We start from the raw sequence: 21,092 nt of genomic DNA on the forward strand, positions 1-21,092 counted from the left end.
AGTGACACACTATGTCAATTCACGCTACAGTGGCAATGTTTTGCTGCCCCATGACATCCCTGTGATACATAATATCATTCCTAAGGTATTTTTCAGATATTTTCTTGATAAAAATCATGCTTTAAATCCAGTGGGTTAAGTTTTCGCAAGCTAACCCTTCGTGATACCCCTAATGGCAGTTCATGTCCCGCCACGGCAATATGTGGTAAGCCCGTCATATCTTTGTGATGCATATTATCATTCCTAAAAAAATTTTCAGATATTTTTTGATACATTTTATGCTTTAAATCCATTGGTTCGTGTTTTTGCAAGCCATCCCCTCGTGATACACCATGTCAGTTCATGCCACTATGGCAATATGTGGCTGGCTCGTGACATCCCTGTTTTACATCGGCTATTATCGTTCCTAAGGCATTTTTCAGATATTTTTGTGATAAAAATTATGTTATAAATCCGTTGGTTCATGTTTTTGCAAGCCATCCCCTCGTGATACACCCTGTCAATTCACACCACCATACCATTATGTGCCTGGTCTATGAAATCCTTGTGATACATGTTATTATTCCTAAGGCATGTTTTGGATATTATTCTTTAAATCCATTGGCTCGCGTTTTTGCAAGCTATCTCCAATTTAAAGTGCGGAAGGGGTTACTCTGGCTTCAAATAGCGAGTTCTACATCTACTTGTAAAACTTATCAGAAGCAGATAAGCCTCCCTTACCATTTTTCACCCCGGCACTTATTGCAGGCAAAAATATCGTCGCAATCCCGGATAGAACAATCCATCAATAACTGTAAAAAACACAATTAAGCACCAAGTCTGAAAACAAAAGACACAGACTTAAAGAGAAAACCACCAAATCCAAAAAATAAAGAAAAAATAAGACTTAGAAACTGTTCAACAATAAATACAGACCTAGAAACTTAGCTATAATAAATGACCCCCTTTCGTCGTAATCCGAGAAAGGATGATCCATCAATAGCTATAAAAAACGCAAGAAAACCACCAAATCCAAAAACAACAACAAACAGAGACCTAGAAACAGAGCAACAATTAATGGCCCCTTTTCCTTGTAATACTTGAAAGGATATTGCATCAATAACTATAAAACGAAAGAAAACAATCAAACTAAAAAAAACAACAACAACAAAAACAGACCTTGAAACTGAGCAACAAGAAATGACCCCCTTTCGTTGTAATCCTGGAAAGAATAACCCATCAATAACTATAAAAACACAAGAAAACCACCAAATCCAAGAACAACAACAACAAACACAGACCTAGAAACAGAGCAACAAGAAACGACCCCCTTTCACCGTAATCCTGGAAAGGATAAACTATCAATAACTATAAAAAGGACACAAGAAAACCACCAAATCCAAAAACTATAACGAAAAACACAGACATAGAAACTGAGCAACAATACATGATTTATAATCCGTCATAATTCTGGAAAAAACAATCCGTCAATAACTATAAAAATGCAAGAAAACTAACGAATCAAAAAAACAACACAAACCTAGAAACTGAGCAACAATAAATACACCACTTTGGTCGTAATTGAGCAACAATAAATACCCCACTTTCGTCGTAATCTTAGAAAGAACAATGTACAAATAACAATAAAAACACAAGAACAGAACCAAATCAGAACACAACAACAAACACAGACCTAAAAACTAAGCAAAAATAAACGACCCTCTTTCGCCGCAATAATGGAAAGGACAGTCCATCAATGACTATAAAAACGCAAGAAAGTCTCCAAATCCGAAAAACAACAACAAAAACACAGAGCTAGAAACTGAGAAACAATAAATGACCACTTTTCGTCGTAATCCTGGAAAGGGCAATCCATGAATAACTAAAAAAACGCAAGAAAACCATCAAATCCGAAAACAATAGCAAATAGAAACTGAGCAACAATAAATGACCCCTTTCGTAGTAATCTTTTGGAAAAAAATGCATCAATAACTATTAAAACGCAAGAAAACCATCAAATCCAGAAACAATAACAACAAACACAAACATAGAAACTGAGCAACAATAAATGACCTCCCCTTTTTCGTAATCCTGGAAAGGACAACCCATCATTAACTATAAAAAAACATAAAAAAAACTCCGAATCTAAAAACAACAATAAACACAGATCTAGAAACTGAGCAACAATAAATGACCCCCTTTCGTCGTAATCCTGGAAAGGACAATACATCAATCATTATAAAAATGCAAGAAAACCACTAAATCCAGACACAACAACAAGCAGACCTAAAATTTGAGGAACAATTAATGATCCCCCTTCGTTGTAATCTTGGAAAGAATCCATCAATAACAATAAATAACAATAACAATAACAATAATAACAATGCAATAACAATGCAACAATAACAATGCAAGAAAAATACTAAATCCGAAAACAACAGCAACAAACACAGACCTAGAAACTGAGCAAGAATAAATGACCCACTTTCATCGTACTCCTGGTAAGGACAATCCATCAATAACTTAAAAAAGCACAAGAAAACCACAAATCCAAAAAAAAGAATAACAAACACAGGCGTAAAAACTGAGCACCAAATTCGGTGATTTTTTTTGTTTGGCGGTTTTTTTCAAGGTGTGGCGATCTTTCGGTGATTTTACTTAAAATTTGGTGATTTTATCTTGAGATTTGGTGATTTTATTTTGTCTACGTTACAGCTTTTGAATACAGTAAGGCAAATTCTTATGAAAATGGTATTCAACAGACTTGATTGTCAGGGGATAGCAAGTTTATTGCACATCAAAGTAGTCAATCAGGGGAGACAAGAAGAGACAAGCATAAACCGTTCCACCTATATCAATAAAAAGACAATTCTAGGAAAATATAATAGAAAGCAGTCGCAGGATCTAAGACACGTAGCTCAATTTTCAGATTGTTGTAGGTGCAGAAAATATATTATATAACTGTATTATTTTATTTTAGCCTGTATTCACATCCTAACGTCTAAGTAGATTGGTTATATACATATTTCCAGTTATCAATTACTATAATAAGCAGATATGAGCTATACTCTGAACGAGGTAGAAATCCAGCTTAGGGGCTCTTCACTATCTTGGAAAATAGTTGCACTAGGAGAATCAATTTTTCAGGAACTAACCCAGACCCTAAATTATGTCCCGGAGATGTACCTTAGCTCCTATTAGAAGGTCATTATAGTATTAATTGGTTGCAAATTCAGATGATTCTGGTTTTAAAAAAATAGGCCTCACAATTTTCGATTTATTTAGAAGGCCCAGACTTCAGGCTGAAAGGAGAAATACTTGTTGTCCAAACCCTAAATCGGAAATACTTGTTGAACGTAGAATGGATCGGAAGTTAACTGAAGCTCAGGAAATTATAAAAGTATTTTGCTGCTAAACATAGAATTAGTCAGGTTAAGAGAAAATTATTCAAAAAACTAGTAAAGCATTCAATCCCAATCCTGGTTTTTCTTCCTACTAAAAGCAAAACTTTCCATGAACAGCTAGGTAAAAATTCTGCAAGTGAGGCTGTTGAAGAAGTGACAGAGGCAACTCATTCTGTTAAGGAAATGGGCGTGTTGAGACATTTATGACGCAGGATGCCTTTGTTGTACAGAGCTCTACTACAAACATAACATATCTATCTATATTGTCATTAGGGGACAGTCAAGACACTCAGGTTGTTATGTAGTTAAATCTGATACTCAAGAAAATTCTGGACCAAAAATTGATGTCAACAATAAAAATGTTAGTGATTCTAACTCTTTTGAAGAGTCAAACGGATCGCTCAAGGTTCCTCCAGGAAAAAACTGCTACTGACATATGAAGAAAGACACATGGATGAGGACACCAGTTGCAGTGAAAGCTAAAAAATAAATGAAGCAGTGAAAAAGAAAAGGAAAAGACATACCTACCGTTCAGCTTATGGCCTTGGCAAGGCAAATACAACCACAATAATAAAAACTATAATTTGGTAAGCACTTGAATACGAGATAGTTGTAGTTTTGGAAGTGACCAGGATCTTAATCATCATTGATGAATCGACAGACAGAATAACAACAAAATTCCTTCAAATAATTGTTTGCTATTATGCTCTAGAAAAGCAGAAACCAATCGAGCAATTGTTTTCAGTGTCAACTGTTTTTGATGCAACAGCGTAATGGTTTTAAGAATTTAATTGCAAATGAATTCAATAAAAAAAAGATAAATATCGCTGACAGACTTTGTTGTCTTTACTTCGGACTGTCCGAGTCCGAAGTTCGGACTGTCCGTTAGATCACGCTAGGATCCAAAAGTCTTTGACAAAGACTTTTGACAAAAGACAAAGACAAAGACAAAAGACAAATGACAAAGACAAAGACTTCCAAAAGTCTTTGAAAAAGACTTTTGACAAAAGACAAAGACGAAGACAAAAGACAAATGACAAAGACAAAGACTTCCAAAAGTCTTTGAAGGCTGACCATCCATGGCCTTCAGATTTCGGTTGTATTTGCCATTCGTTTACTCTTTTCTCAGCTGCTGCGTCTGATGTCTGAGACCCGTGTGTTTTGTAATTAGGTCATGACATTTTTTAGTTTTATTGTGTTTACCCCAAAATAGAAAATGAAATTTACACAGTGCCAAGCATTTCTTGATATAGCTGAGCGCTGTCTGATTTACCCTAGCAAAACGAGATGGCTGGTGATAGAGAGGGTGGCTTAACGTCTTCTAGAGCAATATGGGATAGTTAACCTATCTTTAATCTTATCTTGCCGATAATTTACCATCCGCTAATGCCCTATGCAGCGCACTTATAAGTAATTATTTAAAATTACATTATGTGTCTCTTGGTTACATTTTAGCAGTGGTGAACCGAGTGAATGTAGAATTACAGAGTGAAGAGGTACAAATTCATTTGCTTTTTAACAAGGTGAAAAGCTGCTTGAAATACACATTATCAAATTTCATCAAAGTAGATGTTTTGGCTCGCACTAGCCCATTTGCTATAGACGCTACAAAGCCTGATAATCTGCAGTATTTTGGAGCAACATTTGGAGTGCATATCAGTAAGATGGGAGAATATCTTGAACACCAAATAATGAACAGTGCTACTCAAATTGGTCATTTTCTATTAAAAACTATGTTTGCAAATCATATCACGAATTAATCCCTGCGATCTCCTTCTGAATCAGCTCAAATGTTTTAATCCTACAATCGCCATTTTTGGTACGATTCCGTCTATTGCTTTGATGCATAGTAGATTTTCTGTAACATCCAATGTTAAAGACGATTTATTCAACATCGAGGGGAAAATGCTTCCACATATTGACGATGAAATCAGGAAAAAACAAGCTAGAACCTGCAGAGTTTTAACTCTTTTTAGATCTTTTTAAGGACGGCGGTGAAAATTCTTTGTTCTTAACCCTCCCCAGGTTCATGGGAGCATTGATGTCCCTGCTTCACTCTAGTGCCTTAGCAGGAATAAATTTTTCGCCGTTGAAGCTTATTAATAGCCCTCTGTGAAACAGGCTGGACCCCAGTGCTATTTCACCTCTCCTGCATGTGTAGAAGTTTGTCCCAGATGTATTCTGAGTCATACCTGATGCACCTGTGTCGAAGGCGAAAAAATGGAAGGAAATAGAAGTTCAAGAAGGTTAATAATCATAACTCATTGTTTTTATAATTAGACGAATACATTTTGTTAGGTTGTCAGTTGAAAAATTGTATTTTGTTATTTTTCCCTTAAGTTCAAAATTTAGCATAAATTTTTTCTGTCAACTTGAAAAGAAGCTGAAAATATTATTTAACTTTCAAGCTGTTAAATTCACGAAGAAGCAGGAAATATATAAACATAAGTCACATCCTATTTCAAGTCCACATCGAATCTTCCATGTGTCCTTACGTGAAAAAGAAATTACATCTGGGTTATGATCAATGGTTATGGTCTTCCTTTATTTCCTCATTCATTAATTTTGTTTTACAATCAAGAAAGACAAAAACAAATTTAAGAGTACAACTTTATAAAGTTATTCTCTTAGTTAAATTAATTATTATTAATTTATACTATTAATTTATATTATTAAATTTTGAACTTAAGGGAAAATACATGGTAAACACTGAGGTGAAACCTTTGAAAGAGTTATCATTCCTATATTCTATCATTTCTTTTTAGCCAGAAAATATGTTTCGGCATTAAAAGAGAGGGATATCAGAATAACAAAACATTATACATTTATGACTTTCTACATAAAATCTCTTAAATTTGTTCTTAGCTTAAATTTGAGCCAAAATAGAGAAAAATTTCTATCTTGATAAATTTTTTTTGCTTCCTTTAAATAGTACCTAGTATCATGTGCTTACTGTATTGCTTATTTTTAGTAGTTAAGAATTAGTAATGAGAACCAGCAATAAGCTCGTTTATATATAATTTTGATTTAATTTACCGGGGCTTAAATCTATGCTATTTTTGCACAAATAAAGAAATTCATAGCTTTTATTCAAGAAAAGCCAATCTAAAGTATACCAAAGAGTTCATGGTAACGGACTATAGTTAAGGAACGACGCAGCTCAATGGTAACCGAAACTCTAAAAACAAAATTTTGATATAAATACATAACCGAAAGAATCGACTTATTATGTTGATTCCAAATATATAATTTCAGTTAATCACCAAAATCTAGGTGCCTGAAAAATTTGCCTGATTTTTAAAAAAAAGTGGGGAAACCACCTAAAATCAAGGAATGTTAATGAAAATCGCACCGTCAGATTCACCGTGTTAGAGAACTGTAGAAATATCAAGCTCACATTTGCAAAAACGTGGATTTTTCTGCCATAAGAAAGATCACGGATGCGTGTTTATTGGTTTATTTTTCCCAAGGGTGATTGTAAGCAACGCAGCCCAGGGTACCATGGATAACTTTGATGCGCCACTGATTCTCTGACTTTTGCCCTTGCTTATTCTTGCTGTAGGCTTGCCAAAGCTATAATCAGGTGTGGGTAAGACAAGGGTACGATATGTGGGGGAGTAAGTGTCATACTATTTGGCCCCCATTGCCACGGTGTGTGCCACCAATGATCTATATATAAACGCATTTTTGGGGGAGGACTGGCTCTGTAGTAGATATTTCATTTACGGTAAACTCCAAATACTATCTTCTTACCCTACCAGGGTCAATATGCTTAACCCTACCATGTGTCAAATCCAGCATTATCTTTATGATCTATAAACTGGAATTAAATAAACAACATATATATACGTTTGAGAAGTAGAGTAGTTTTTGTTTTTGAGGAGTAAATTTGAGAAGTAGGTGTTACTTAAGTATAAATAATATTGAAAAGTTCGTCCGGATAGGTATGAGGTATCGTGATGTTTTCTTAAATAATTAGTTTAATGTCTTCTCAGTCTATGTTTGTTGCTGTATTTTTTTCAATTGTTTTGTGGATGTCACCATGGCCCAATTGGGCTTTTCGTGTGAATAAATCTATCTAATCGATCTATCTATCTATAGAGAAAAGGAAAGTTTACCTCTTTCTCCATCAGTTGACAACGAGGGCCAATTTAGCCAAAAGAACCCCAAAATTGAAAAACTTTATGCATGAATTATAAATCAAAGGCAAGATTTAGCTAGCCCATGAAAGGACTAATAGAACTTCAATACAAACCAATTTATTCCCTCTTGCGAAATTACTGCAATTGATACAGGCTAGCTTCTGCGAGAGTTTAATGTGCAAATTAAAATTATACTATAGGTAAATATATGTATAACAAAAAGGATACTTATCTAATAATAAGGGATACGTGCCCAGCAGTGATAACATCGAGCCAATATTCCTAAAGTATCTGGAGAGGGCTCTTTCGAAAGGAAATATTCTAATATCCTTATTAAGTGACCAAAAAGATTGGAGGGAGACTAGTGCTCCTCCTACGTCCCTATTTTCCCCGAAGTCGTCCAATGAAAATTTCGATATAGCTGTTTATTTAATATAGTTGAAAGGTCCAGTAACTATGCATTTGGAGATAACAAGAGTGCCAACGGCCCCCTGGGGAAAGGTCTGTAAGTCATGAAATTTACCCATTGTTTAAGCATGGTATCTGTTCTTAGAAAGTATACAGACAATATTTTTAGCCGTGGTGGGGATTTTGCCTAGGTATTTACCACGGAGAATATTTTCCGTGGGAAGGGAAGTTTCCAGGGGGGCAGATTCTGCAGGGGAAATTTTACACTGGGGAGATTTGTCAGAATTCCTATACAAAATTCTATTTATTTGTCTTATTTTCTCTTTGCTAACTCAATTTTAAATGTAAAGATGTTAAGGAGAATAGTCTGGGGGAAACTTTTACCGTGTTAGAATTGTCTAGATAATCTTTTGCTAGGGGGGGGGGGAATTTTCCAAAGGAGAAATTTTATTAACGACAAGAAAGTGGGAAATTGGTTATATGTAAATATTTTACCTTTGAATCTTGAAGAGCTGTTTCATCTAAACTAAACTCTTTGCTCAGTGTCTTAAGACTTATACATCTCAAAATGTTCTCTAAGACACAGGCCTCAGGGTCTGGAGATATTTCACTCCAAGTTTTTGTACGCCCTTTACTTCAACAATATTTATCAAATACATCTTATTCAAAAGGCACGGGCAGTGGAGAAGGTTTGGATGGCAAGTCGTTTTCCAGAAACCTCATGTAGCCCACCAATTATACCAATTGAAAGATTCCGTAATTATTATGAGCGTACGGAGTTGCAACACATATGAATTTGTGATTTAGAAGGAATTACACTACAGCTCAGGGTCCTAGTTTTATCGCCTTGTAGTTTATAAGACTTGAAAGGACTAGTAGCGTCATATTTCGAAAATTTAGGGGACTGGGGTGAGTTTAAAATGCATTTTTCAAAATCTAAAAGGGAAAATTTAGTTTTTTTTCTTTATTTTATCTAATAAATATACTAAAATAGGCATTGCTCAAAATCTAGAGAGGGCAAATGCTCTTCCCTCTGCCTCCAACTAATGCTCCTGGAAACGAAATTCTTGGAATTGCTCCTAAGATTTAACACTAAACTTTAGACAGAAAATTTCTGGTTCTCTATATGCATTTATTTGTTAGCAGTAGTAGCAACGAGTCGCAAGGCTTGGTCTTATAATTATAATTTTTCTTTCACTAATAAAGTGCAAACCAATAAGAAAGATCTGACTTTTTTTGAAAATTTCAGTTCCCCCGCATGATCTTATTATTCTGGACGAAATTGGCGAAGCAGTTCATTCAATAGCTGGTCCTTACATCGAGGATGAAGAATCAACTTTTCTTTGTGTAGCTACCGGAGGTAATTCCTTCGATTTTTCAAATAAGAGTGAACTTTTTTTAAATTTATTTTTAATGTGAGTAAATAGTAACATTAGCACTTGAAATTAAAAAAAAAACTTATTCAATATATAAGGGGACTAGCAGCACCTCGAACTTCCAATTTTAGAAGTCGTCGAAGTCATCACCACTCAAAAAAAAAAAAAAAAAAAAAAAAAAAAAAAAAAAAATCATAAAGCTAGTTCGTATGCAAACAAGGAAAGGCTAGATCATAGCAAAGACGTTTTCAAGACTACTCGGAGCTTTTGTAGTTTATTACTAAATTAAAAATTACGTTTAGTAAACTCATTTCCGAATTCAAAATACAATCTAGACTTGAACATCCAACCAAAATGGGCTAAAAGTAGATTGAGTTATTCCAACCAAACTAGGACAATTTTGGTTAAAGATTCATTCACAAACTATCAGTGGGCCAAGATACGTGATAAAATGGAACTGAAAACTTGCAGATGCAATAGTAAGCCAAAAAATTAGAAAATTAAGCACCGTGGCGACAACTTTTTGGGAGGAGTCAGTTTACCTATCTGATATTAGGTAGGGGTGCCTGGAGCATCAAAATTACTTTTTATTCAAAAAAAGATTTTAATGGGAAGCATTGCATTTCGTCAAAAAAAAAAAAAAAAAAAAAGTTGCACATGTTGTTACGCTGCCGAAAAGATAGTGAGCCAGTAAAAAGTAAACTGACTTTTTCTTTCTTAGAACTGAAATTCTTTATTTAAATTTTAGGGAGTCCTGAACCAAATATAACTTGGGAGAAAAACGGTGTTCCTATCATGCTTTCTGATATTTCAGCTGTTCCTTCTTCGCAACAGAATTGGATACATGTTTTTCATCATCGCTCAAACCTCCAAGCAGCATTTACATGTGTAGCTGACAATACTGATGGCAGAAGGCCATTACGAAAATCATTTACCATTGATATTATATGTGAGTATGAGTGCTGCTTCATTCGCTTTTAAGAATAGAGATTTTGTTAAGAATAAGTTTTTTATTTAAAATTTCTTGCAAACTCTGGGTAAGTTATTTTTTTATCATAAGGATATTATATGCATATCCAAGGATTTTTTTTGGCTTTAAGAATATACTTTTCTAACAAATAAAGAATTTTTAAGAATGGACACGGCTGGTGGACTTAACTGTCTTCATATCAAACAACAACAATAATAATAATAATAATAATAATAATAATAATAATAATAATAATAATAATAATAATAATAATAATAATAATAGTAATAATAATAAATCAAACAATGGGTTGTACGAAGTAATGGTTAAATGCTATTATTTTTGGCTATAAAGAAAGAAGATTATGTTTGTTAGATCACATTTAGAGAGGATGGGCTTCTAAAGAAGTATGTTGAACAGAACTTGTCAGAGGGGGAGCACGCGTAATTGTATAAGCCTCAGATGACCATGTATTGCGTAAAGTTGGCAGTAGTTGCTCTTCAAGAGCACCAAAAAACTCATACGTGAGAGAAACGTTTCAAGTATGTGAACGTATGTCAAGTATGTGAAAAAAGCTTCACTTCTAGCTTTAATTTAATTCAGCGTCGAAAAACTCATTTGCTTTAGAAGCCTTTCGGATGTCAGGGCTGTGGTAAAAGCTTCAGTTACCGTGAAAATTTTTCTAATGACTGTAGATTTCATACGGGAAAAATTTTACATATTTTCGTCAAATTGACATAGTTATTTGATTTGTTTGATATAATTCAAGTGTCAACTAGAATCACACAAATGTCACTTGATAAAGCTAAATATAAAAGGGACAAACTAAATCGCTTGAAAAAATTGGTACTACTTAGGAGAAAATACGAAAGTATAAAATTCTCTCGGCAATGAATAAGCCCTACTTTTATACCCTACTTTTAGCTCGACCAAAACTGCTTCCAGGCATTTTAGTGCTTGATTGGAAAGCCATATTTGTATTAATTAATATTAGAGAATGTCATATAGTGATTCAAAACCATAGATGAACTTTACATTGGGTAACTATTAAGTTTCCGTAAAAAACAACCAATCGCTAGTCCGAAGACAATTACGTATTGCTATACAACATATAACATTTTTCTACGAAATTTTATAATCAGATTCTTTTGATTTTCATATGATTAGAAAAAAACCTAGATTTTTATTTTTATAAGTATTTTATAGCTGAAGCTTAGATCCAAGCGAATATATTTCGTCTCAAAAATTGGGTACAGTCATCAAGTTTCGTTAAAAGATGAAGTATTATATATCTAATTGGATTATAATAATTAGATAATAATAATTAGATAATATATCTAATTATCATATATCTAATACCATATTCTGTCTCACGCCTCAGGGATCGACCTGAAACTTCAAGAAAATCATTTTTAGGTGGGGTGTTGGGGACATAGATCTGGTATTTGGGGAAGGGGAAAAGCTAGTTTTCTCCAGTCTTCACGAAAGAGTATGCTCCATTTTCCCCCCTTTTATACCTGTGATCCGATAGGCTCTGCTGTTAGTTAGTTTGTGATAGACTGAAGACCACATGTGTTTTCTGGCAATGCCTGCAGCACTTTTATTGCATACCAACAAAGACAGTTACTCAGGTGTTGGACAGCCGTCGAAGCAGTATGAAATAAGGTAGGCTTGCTTTTTTATTACCACAATGTATTTGCACTATTTTGGTTAAATGCGAGATGGCTGTTTACTTTTTAGTTGTTTTTAACCAAAAAACTCTTTCAATCACTTCAAAAATTTGTTTACATCCATTTTTGTTGTTTTTTATGAGTTTGAAAAAATTTTAGGGGAAGGCGTTCAACCCAGTACACCCCTCCCCCCTGGATACAGCCTCGTCATATATATTTTTCTATGCTATCCAGTATTTATTCAGACAACAAATCTATGCTCAAAGCACACAAACGGTTCAAGATTTCTGATATGCTTTCAAGATAATCGAAAAGCTTTCAAATTGTCATTCCTTAAAATAAGTTATTTACAGGAATACTTTTTTTTAAACTAATTATTTGTCCTGAATTCTCTACTATTTGATATCATGATTGTGAGAAGATTTCAGGAATTTTCCTTGGAATTCCTTAAATTTATATTAACTTGGAGAGAACTGACGAATATTCTCATGAGAGTAATTTTGACACAATAAATAGAGCTTTCATTGTCTTTAGGAAGGTGAAAGCTAAATCAAATAAATTCAAAAATAAAGCCTCCATTTTAGAAACTAAGCAGAATTAATTCTGCGCTCCTAAGTACCTAATAACCTGATGTTCAAAAAAGCTCAAAATCTAAAAGTTTTGGACTTTTTATTTTTTTGGTATTACGTGTTTGTATTTATTTGTTTTTTCATTTGCCAAAATGAATTTTATCAAAAATATGTTTTGCAATTAAAGACTGAAGGCTAGTTTGGACGGAAATCACAAGTTATAGTGCTCCTCTCAAACTAAAACTCATCTCAGCTAAATAAGGTGCAATTTCTAACTTTCAAAGCAGCAATTGTAATTATTAAAAACTATCAAACAGAAAAATATGTCCAAAGGCCTTGCCAATCTAACAGCCCCGGGGGCTAGGACACATGATTATGAAGAATTGCTGTTTCTATGCGCAGAAAGTGTTTGAAGAATCTTTGTAGAAAATTTACATGTAAAACATTGTTAAAATCAAAGTCTCATTCATATTTTCTTAAAATTTATTCGAGTTTTCTTTATTCGGAAAAAATTTCCCAAAGATGACCTCAGCCTATGGGTACCAGAAGGAGGGGGGATAATTACATTATAATTAATGGATAATTACTCTTATTATTAAGATTAATAAGAGATAATGAAGCCATGGATAATTATTATTTAGGATAATTGCCCTATTATTATAAAGTAATTACAAGGAAATCAAAGGAAAGAGAGCAGAACAGGAAAAAAAAAAACACAGAAAAACTACGTGTTGCCCCATTCTTGGCTGTCTATGAAAAGATTTCAACCTTTAGTAAGAAAATATAAATTCTGATTTATGACTGAGAGACCCCTTTCCACAAATATTTTTCTATTTCATTCGGTTGAAGTAAAAAAGAAAATAAAAAAAAAAAAAAAAATCAAATTCTTCACGGAAATGAATGATAAGTAAATAACGATCCTTGCCAGTAAAGAAAGTAAAAGAGCCTGACTACTGATGATATTATATCAAAGAATTAGCTTTTTATGGTGATCCTAAATTTATATTTGTTTATTAACAATTAGAGTAGTTACTAATAGCCTACACAGAAAAGTTCGTATAATTATAGACACACATGTAAAACAACTTAATAACGGGCAATTTCAGTAAAAATTTGCCGTCAACTTTTGCTTACATCGCAAGACTACCCATGAGCTGATATATGAAGCCACTATAATTAGAAATGTTTCCCTAAACGAACTACTTAGAATTTCTGTATCCCTCCCAGAGTGGATACGTTTTTTTTTGTATTTTATTATCATTTATTTCCTGGAATGATTGTATATCTAGTTGCCACTTTGGAAAAGATTTAGTTTTTTCAGTTATGAAGCATAAAGGTGTCGAATATATTTATTTTTGGATTTAAAACTGAATTAAAAATATTGAATTTAAAATTTTTCTTGGATTTTCTTAATCTTAATTTTAATTTTTACTCCAAACAAAGTATTTAGATACCTTTGTTGGTAATACCAACAAAGGTAAACAACCTTTGTTGTTTGGTAATACATTACCAAAGGTAATGTATTACCTTTTACACACACCAAGTCTAAAGGCATTATATCCTTAAGTGTTTCATAAGCATGTTCAAAACTGTCGATATTATTAAAAAATATCGTTTTATTTAATAATTCAATTGTAATAATAATTAATTATAATTTATTATAATATTCATTAATAAATATTAATATAATATTAATAAATATTAATATAATATTAATAAATATTAATATAATATAATATTAATATAAAATTAATATAAATTATTAATTATAATTAATTATAATATAATAATAATTATAATTATAATAAATTATAATTATGATAATTATAATAACTAATAATAATTTATTTAATAATTTAATTATTAAAAATTAAACAATGCTTTGGCATTGTTCCTTAGAAGGTCAATGCTGGGAGTTTGTATCTTAGTTTTTGAAAATAAGCTACTGTTTTGTGTATTTTTTTAATCATTTACTTTCCTTCATTTTATTTACTTTTAAATTAATTGACATGCTTTTACCATTGCCTTTAGAAAAATGTCAGTCATTAAGCCTCATAAAAAAAAAATCAATTTAAAATAAGGAGTAACATCAAAACTTAAAATGATCAGAAATTATCACGTGAATGAGATTTAAATACGTAAGACTATCTGTTCGTGTAAGTTTTAATGTTGTTCCTTACTTTCAGTTGAAAAACTGGTTTTTTATTTAGTTTCTTATTGTTTTTTAAATAACACCAGGATATCTGGTTCCACCTCCACGGAAAAATCTCCTTCCCCACAGAAATATTGAAAAATTCAATTCTCACGATAATTTATCCCTGATAATTACCTTCAAAATCTACACATATAAAATTGGATCAGTAGAGAAAAGCAAGACATATAAAGGAATTTCTTATAGGAATTGTGGCGAATTCACCCAATGCCAAATTTCCCTTAAAAGTTCAGTGACTTTTGAGGGTCACCCTTAAAAGTTCTGTGACTTTTGAGGGTGGTTTCACCTTTTTTTCCAAAACAAGGCAAATTTTCTCAGCCTCTAAACTTTTGATAATTAAAACTAAATTTGACAAAACTTATATATTTAAAATCATCATAAAAATTCAATTCTTTCGATGTATCTATTAGTATCAAAACTCAATTTTTTAGAGTTTTGTTTACCGTTGAGCCGGGTAGCTCCTTGCTATGTTTTGTTACCACGAACTGTCTGATTTTTAATTTAAAATGCTGCAATGCTTTCCTCTTTCTCCTTAAGCCTGTCAATTAGTCATCGGATGTAGAAAACACTGTTTGATCAATTTGCTCGCTTCAATGAAAAAAAGAAAGCTCTCTGGGATTCAACATTCTGAAGTCTTAATACAGTCCAATGGCAAATCTTTAATTAGAAATTGGTTATTTGCATGGGTTGAGGTAAGGCCACCAGCAAAAATTTTTCCAGTGGTGGGAGGGGCGAGCAGACGCCAAAATAGCAGCGCTGATTGGGTGATAGGGAATATAATTAGGGATATATTGATAGGAGTTAGCTTATTTACAAATACTTTGAGGAAAAAACTGTCAAATAACAATAGCAACTTAAATTGCAAGCAAATTGAAATAAAATACAGTAAAATAAAAACAAAAAGGATTCCTGGCAAAAGAATCAATTTAACTAATCAATAATGTATATAATTACTATACATTTAATCTTAAAAGAAAATGAAACTCATACCAAAGTTAAAGAAAGATTTATTGCTATGGTACGTTATAAAAGAAGTAGACGTTTTATGCAATTTTCCACGCCTTAGAATAGTTTACAGAAGACGTAGAGATACTCAAAATTCATCCTGCCTACATATATACCATGTTTTGACTTTGCAACGGCCATGTAAAATGTACCTCTTTCATAACAGGACAACTCTCCCACTCGAACATAAATTCCTTAAATATTTAGAAATAAATAAAAAAATAGAATAGTGAAAGAAGAACAAAATTTAAACTTAATTATCCAGCTGTCAAATTGACCCTCTTTCTTTTTATTGTCCTATTCAATTAAATAAAACGAATTGGTTCAAAAAAAATTGTCTTATGTGACTTCGGCAAATATTCACCAAAACTAAAAATGGATTTCTCATGACAATTGCTACACCGGCAATATTGGCTTTTTATGCCGATTCTAAATTTACAAATTTTATCAGTTTATTATTACCAAAAACCAAAAATTGGAGAAACATTTGCCTGTTTTTTGAAAAAAGGGGATACACCCCCAAAATAGCAAGCAATCTTATTGAAAATCTCTGTATTAGATACATCATATCAGAAAAACCCTACCGTAGAGGCCTCAAGCTTCGATCTTCAGGATATGAAATTTTGCTTTTTTTTTTCCAGAAGAAATATCGTCGAATCATGTTTATTTGTGTTGTTTTTCCCCAGGGGCTATTAAATCGAACTGAGGGTCGAAAATAATTGGGTGGGAGCTCATCCAAAAGTAAATTTAAAGCTCTTTTTATGGTGACCGTACAGATTGGGTCAGTGGAAAGTCATTGTTTTCTGCCATTTGAAGTAACCAAACTTCGTTTTTAGGGAATCAAACTACGACTCAACCCTACAGAGGACGAACTTACAATCAATTTTAAATTCTGAGAAGCTAATTGATTTAAATGTATCAATAACTATATTTTAGGCTTCCCAGTTGCAAAGGAAGTAACACCACAAGGTGGCAGTACTAGATTTGGCCAAATTGATTCGGTTTAATTGTAATGAAATTAGGCTACGTTTGGTTATCTGTAATTGTGTCTCAACTATAATGACGGTGGGTAGGGGGGATTATGAACTCATTAAAATGTTTCTATACAGCTAAAATGTTACATTTCCATATCTACCTGCACAGAGGTGGAAAAGGCAAGGCAGGCCATCATCAACCCCGCCAGGAAATTCCTTTGGGGCAACAAATACTGCTAGGAGCTTATTCTTCAACAATTTTAAATAATAATATTTTTTCTATTTGTATGAAGTACTTCGGTGCATTCAATAGAATTTCAATAGAAAATACTATTGAAGATGTTTGATAGCTTCAGTTATGTAGAAGATCAGAAGTCTCACAGAATTTCCATCCGTAGAAACAGTAATACTCCTTTTCATCCAGCCGAAAATCTTGTTACAAGGACATTTACCAAAATTGTTATTTGTCGCCTATTTTGACACTATACTCGAATTTTATCCAAAACTGAAACTGCAAATTTAAGCATGGGACGGTAGTAATTAACGTGCTATTATTGATTTACACATCTTAAAAGCAATTAACTTGAAATTTAGGGAACCGGTATCACAAATTATATCTTATATTTAGAGTATATACAGAGTAACTTCAATTTGTTTTAAGTTTTAAACTTGCTCCTTACTTTAGTGGAAAACCTTTTCTATTTGTTTAGTTATATTTCATGAAGCTGTAAAGTTTTATGAATCCAATACTTTTTGTTACGCGGAATAAATGATCAATACTTCAATGATCTCTGTTTGGATTTTGACGGGTAATCAAAAAGCTCGTTGTAACAAAGTTCTAGTGTCCTTTTTAAGTGACCGAAAAAATTGGAGGGTATCTATGCCCCCTCCCACATATTCCAAAATCCTAATAACTATGTCTTAGGGGACGTCTTACTCCCTCACAGTCCCGGGGGAGGAGCAGTAAGTTACAAACTTTGACCAGTGTTTACATATAGTAATGGTCATTGGGAAGTGTACAGGCGTTTTCAGGGGGATTTTTTTTTCATGGTTGGGGAGGGGATTACATGGAAGGATCTTTCCATGGAGGAATTGTCATGGGAGAAGAGAATTTCCATGAAGGGGGCGCAGTATTTTCTTGCGTTATTTAAAACAATAACAATGAAAAGATAAATGTTAAAAAGTTATTTCAACTGAAAGTAAGGAGCAGCATTAAAACTTAAAACGAACAGATATTATTATGCATATGAGTGGTCTATCTCCTAAATACCTGTTCTTTACGCTAAAGTGTTTTTAGTAATTTCATTTATTCTACAGCCTTTGTAATTCAAGTGTCATTCTAAAAGAATTGGGGAAAAATTTAAGCTTTAATGTAAAAAGCAAGGTATTAACGAGGGGGCAAACCCCCTCACATACGTAATAAAGACATAAGAATATAGATTTTCGTTACGTAAGTTAATTCTTAAGTTATTTATATTTTCTTTACCAATAAAAGGTTCGTAAATAATTAAAGTTCTAGTTGTCGTTTTAAGTAACTAAAAGATTGGAGGGCAACTAGGCCTCCACCCCACCGCTTTTTTTATCTAAATCATCCGATCAAAACCAAGAGAGACATATTGCCAATAAAAGAATTAATATTCAAATTTAGTTTTAAGTATTCATGTGCGGAGAGCCAAAATCAAAACATACATTAATTCAAAAGCGTTCAGAAACTAAATAAAAAAACAAGTTTTTTTTAACTGAAAGTAAGGAGTGACATTAAAACGTGAAACGAACAAAAAATACTCCGTATATGGAAGGGACTGTTCCATCCTCAATGTCCCGCTTTTTACGCTAAAGTTTTTTACTGTTTTAAATAGCAGATTTGAGAAAAAAGTCAAACTTTAGCGTAAAGAGCGGGCCGTTTAAGGAGGCAACAGCCCCTTGCATATATGGAGTGCTCTCTGTTCGTTTTAATTTTTAACGTCGCTCCTTACTTTCAGTTACAAAAAAAACTTGTTCTTTTTTTATTTAACTGCAAACTGAGTTGAACTGCATCCTTGAACATCTTGTGGTATACTGAAAAAACAACCTGCCGACCAGATATCAGACCTTCTAGTGCCCTTTTAAGAGTGAAAAGTGAGAGTTTTGTGAGTGATAGCCTTACAAGTTAAAAGTGAGATTTTGCAACATTTCAAGTTAAATTTTTAGAGTAGATTTGGCTAGGCAAAACTAAACTGGTCGTCAGGTATTGGAAAAATATTCTTTTGAAAGGAGACTGGAAGTTCTAGTGCCCTTTTTTAGGGGGTAAATATGGCGTTTTTGTGTGTGACATCTTTAAGGGCGAATACTGATAGGGCGTATTATTTAAAAGTAGACATAATAATAATAAAAGCAATAATAACCTATTTTTGCCCGTTCTCGTTACAACACAACAATCCACTAGAAGAGCATAAAAAGAGAAAGGAATAAAAATAGAGGAGAAGCAGAGAGAATAACAGTGCTTGGGGAATATTCTAAAAAAGTATTGCTTAGAACGGAAATTATAAGTTCTAGACTCCTCTTTATGAGTTAAAATGACTATATAGGAACTATAATTCCTCATTGGCTTTTTGGTCTGGATTTTTTTTAAGGCAAAATATGTTATGGAAATAAAATATGTAACCTATTCCACTGGAATACATTCTAAATTTATAAGAGCTATCTTTCTGCTGGAGCCATGGTTACCAAGAACCTCAACAAACTCCCATCTGAAGAGTGGATAAATCTTATTTTAATTTTCAGTAAAGTAAATGAACGACTGAGTTTCAAAATATAAATCTGCCAGTACCACTTGTATGCTTTGTATATTGAATTTTATAGAATCTTTTGAAAACTTTTCTTTTCTAGAATTTTTTTTTCTTTTCGTTTATGATAGAAAAAAAAATCCTCTCTCTCCTAGTGCTTCCCAAAAATGTAAAACTTACTTCGGAGAAAGGCTCTTTTCGTGATGGTAATGAAGCAGTATTTCAGTGTCAAGTAGACGGAGTTAAGTCAGCCCCGTTAATCCACTGGTACCTTAATTCTAAGCTACTTGACGTCAATTCTGCTTGTCAGGTAAGTCGTTTTTTTATGCTACCTAGACTCTAGTAATTTCTAGACCTTTAGCTTCTAGGTCCGCGCTTATGTTGTTCTAGTTTCTTTTAAATTCTTCCGACTATGGGCAGCAGTGTAAATTTTTAAATAGCCCGAATAACTTCGTTGGGGCAGCTGTATACTGGTTCAGCACAACTGCATTGACAAGTTTTGTTTTTCTCTTTTATTTTCGTTCGTTTACTTTTTTTGCTCGTTTTCTAATGGTTTTCACAAACGTTCTTTTATTTCCATTTTTTCCTAAAAGTCAAAGAATTGTATGAAAATCAAACCATCAGATTCAGGGTATTAGAGACCTCTACTCCAGAGGTTTCAAGCTCCTATCTAAAAAAATATGGAATATTGTTATTTTTTGCCACAAGAAAGATCACGGATGCGCGTTTATTGATTTTTTTTCCCGAAGGTGCTCATATCGAACCAGTGGTCCTAAAGTATTGTAAGAGGGCTCATTCGAACGGAAATTAAAAGTTATAGTGCCCATTTTAAGTGACTAAAAATATAGGAGGGCAACTAGGCCCCCTCCCACGCCCCTTTTTCTCAAATTAGACTGATCAAAATTTTCAGGTTGCCATTTTACTTAGCATAGTTGAAAGGCCGAAGATCCAGCCCTCGAGATAAAATGGCCCCCCAGAGCCTCAGCGGAAAGGTCCTTAAATTATAAAATTTGCCCACTGTTTATGCATAATGTTTGTTATTGGGAAATATGAATACTCTTTCGGGTGAGGTGGGGACGAATATTCTGCTGTTTTTTTTCCACGGAGAATATTTATGGGGAGGGAAGTTTCAAGGGGGTGAACTTGTCAAGAAAAGTTACACACTTAGCGAATTTACAAAAATTTCTTCACAAAACTCTTTTTATATGTCTCGCTTTCTCCTTGCCATCTCAATTTGCCGTCCTTGCCGTCTCAATTTTACTCGTGGAATTGTTAAGGGTAATTTTTTGGGGTAAATTTTTACCGGGATTGAATTTCTAGAGGATATTTTTGTGGGGAAGGGGACTACTTCTTGGAGGTGGGTCAGATTTTCTGTAATTTTTTAAAAAACGATCAGAAATTAAATGAAGAAAATAAAGTTTTATTACCTGAAAGTAAGGAGCTACATTAAAAACGAACAGAAATTATTACGTTTCTTAAGTAGATTGCCTCATCCTCAAGACTTTGCTCTTTACGCTAAAGTTTGAATTTTGTCCCAATTCTTCTAGAACAATTCCTGAAATACAAAGGTCGTTTAATTAGAATAATAAGAAGCTTTTCTTAAAAGTACTAAGAAAAA

The 21,092-nt window shown here is 33.2% G+C and overlaps 1 protein-coding gene across 4 annotated transcripts in view; it reads left to right on the forward strand.

Annotated features, from left to right (window-relative positions):
• Positions 1-21,092, forward strand: part of LOC136029935 (hemicentin-1-like) — a 173,523-nt gene that overhangs the window by 44,030 nt on the left and 108,401 nt on the right. For all 4 annotated transcript variants that reach the window (XM_065708473.1, XM_065708472.1, XM_065708469.1 and 1 more), the window contains 3 exons: positions 9,183-9,293; positions 10,058-10,258; positions 19,630-19,784. In XM_065708473.1, coding sequence (XP_065564545.1) covers positions 9,183-9,293; positions 10,058-10,258; positions 19,630-19,784 — 467 coding nt within the window. The remainder of the gene's footprint in view (positions 1-9,182; positions 9,294-10,057; positions 10,259-19,629; positions 19,785-21,092) is intronic.

Source organism: Artemia franciscana, chromosome 8 (genome assembly GCF_032884065.1).
Source record: "Artemia franciscana chromosome 8, ASM3288406v1, whole genome shotgun sequence".
NCBI lineage: Eukaryota > Metazoa > Arthropoda > Branchiopoda > Anostraca > Artemiidae > Artemia > Artemia franciscana.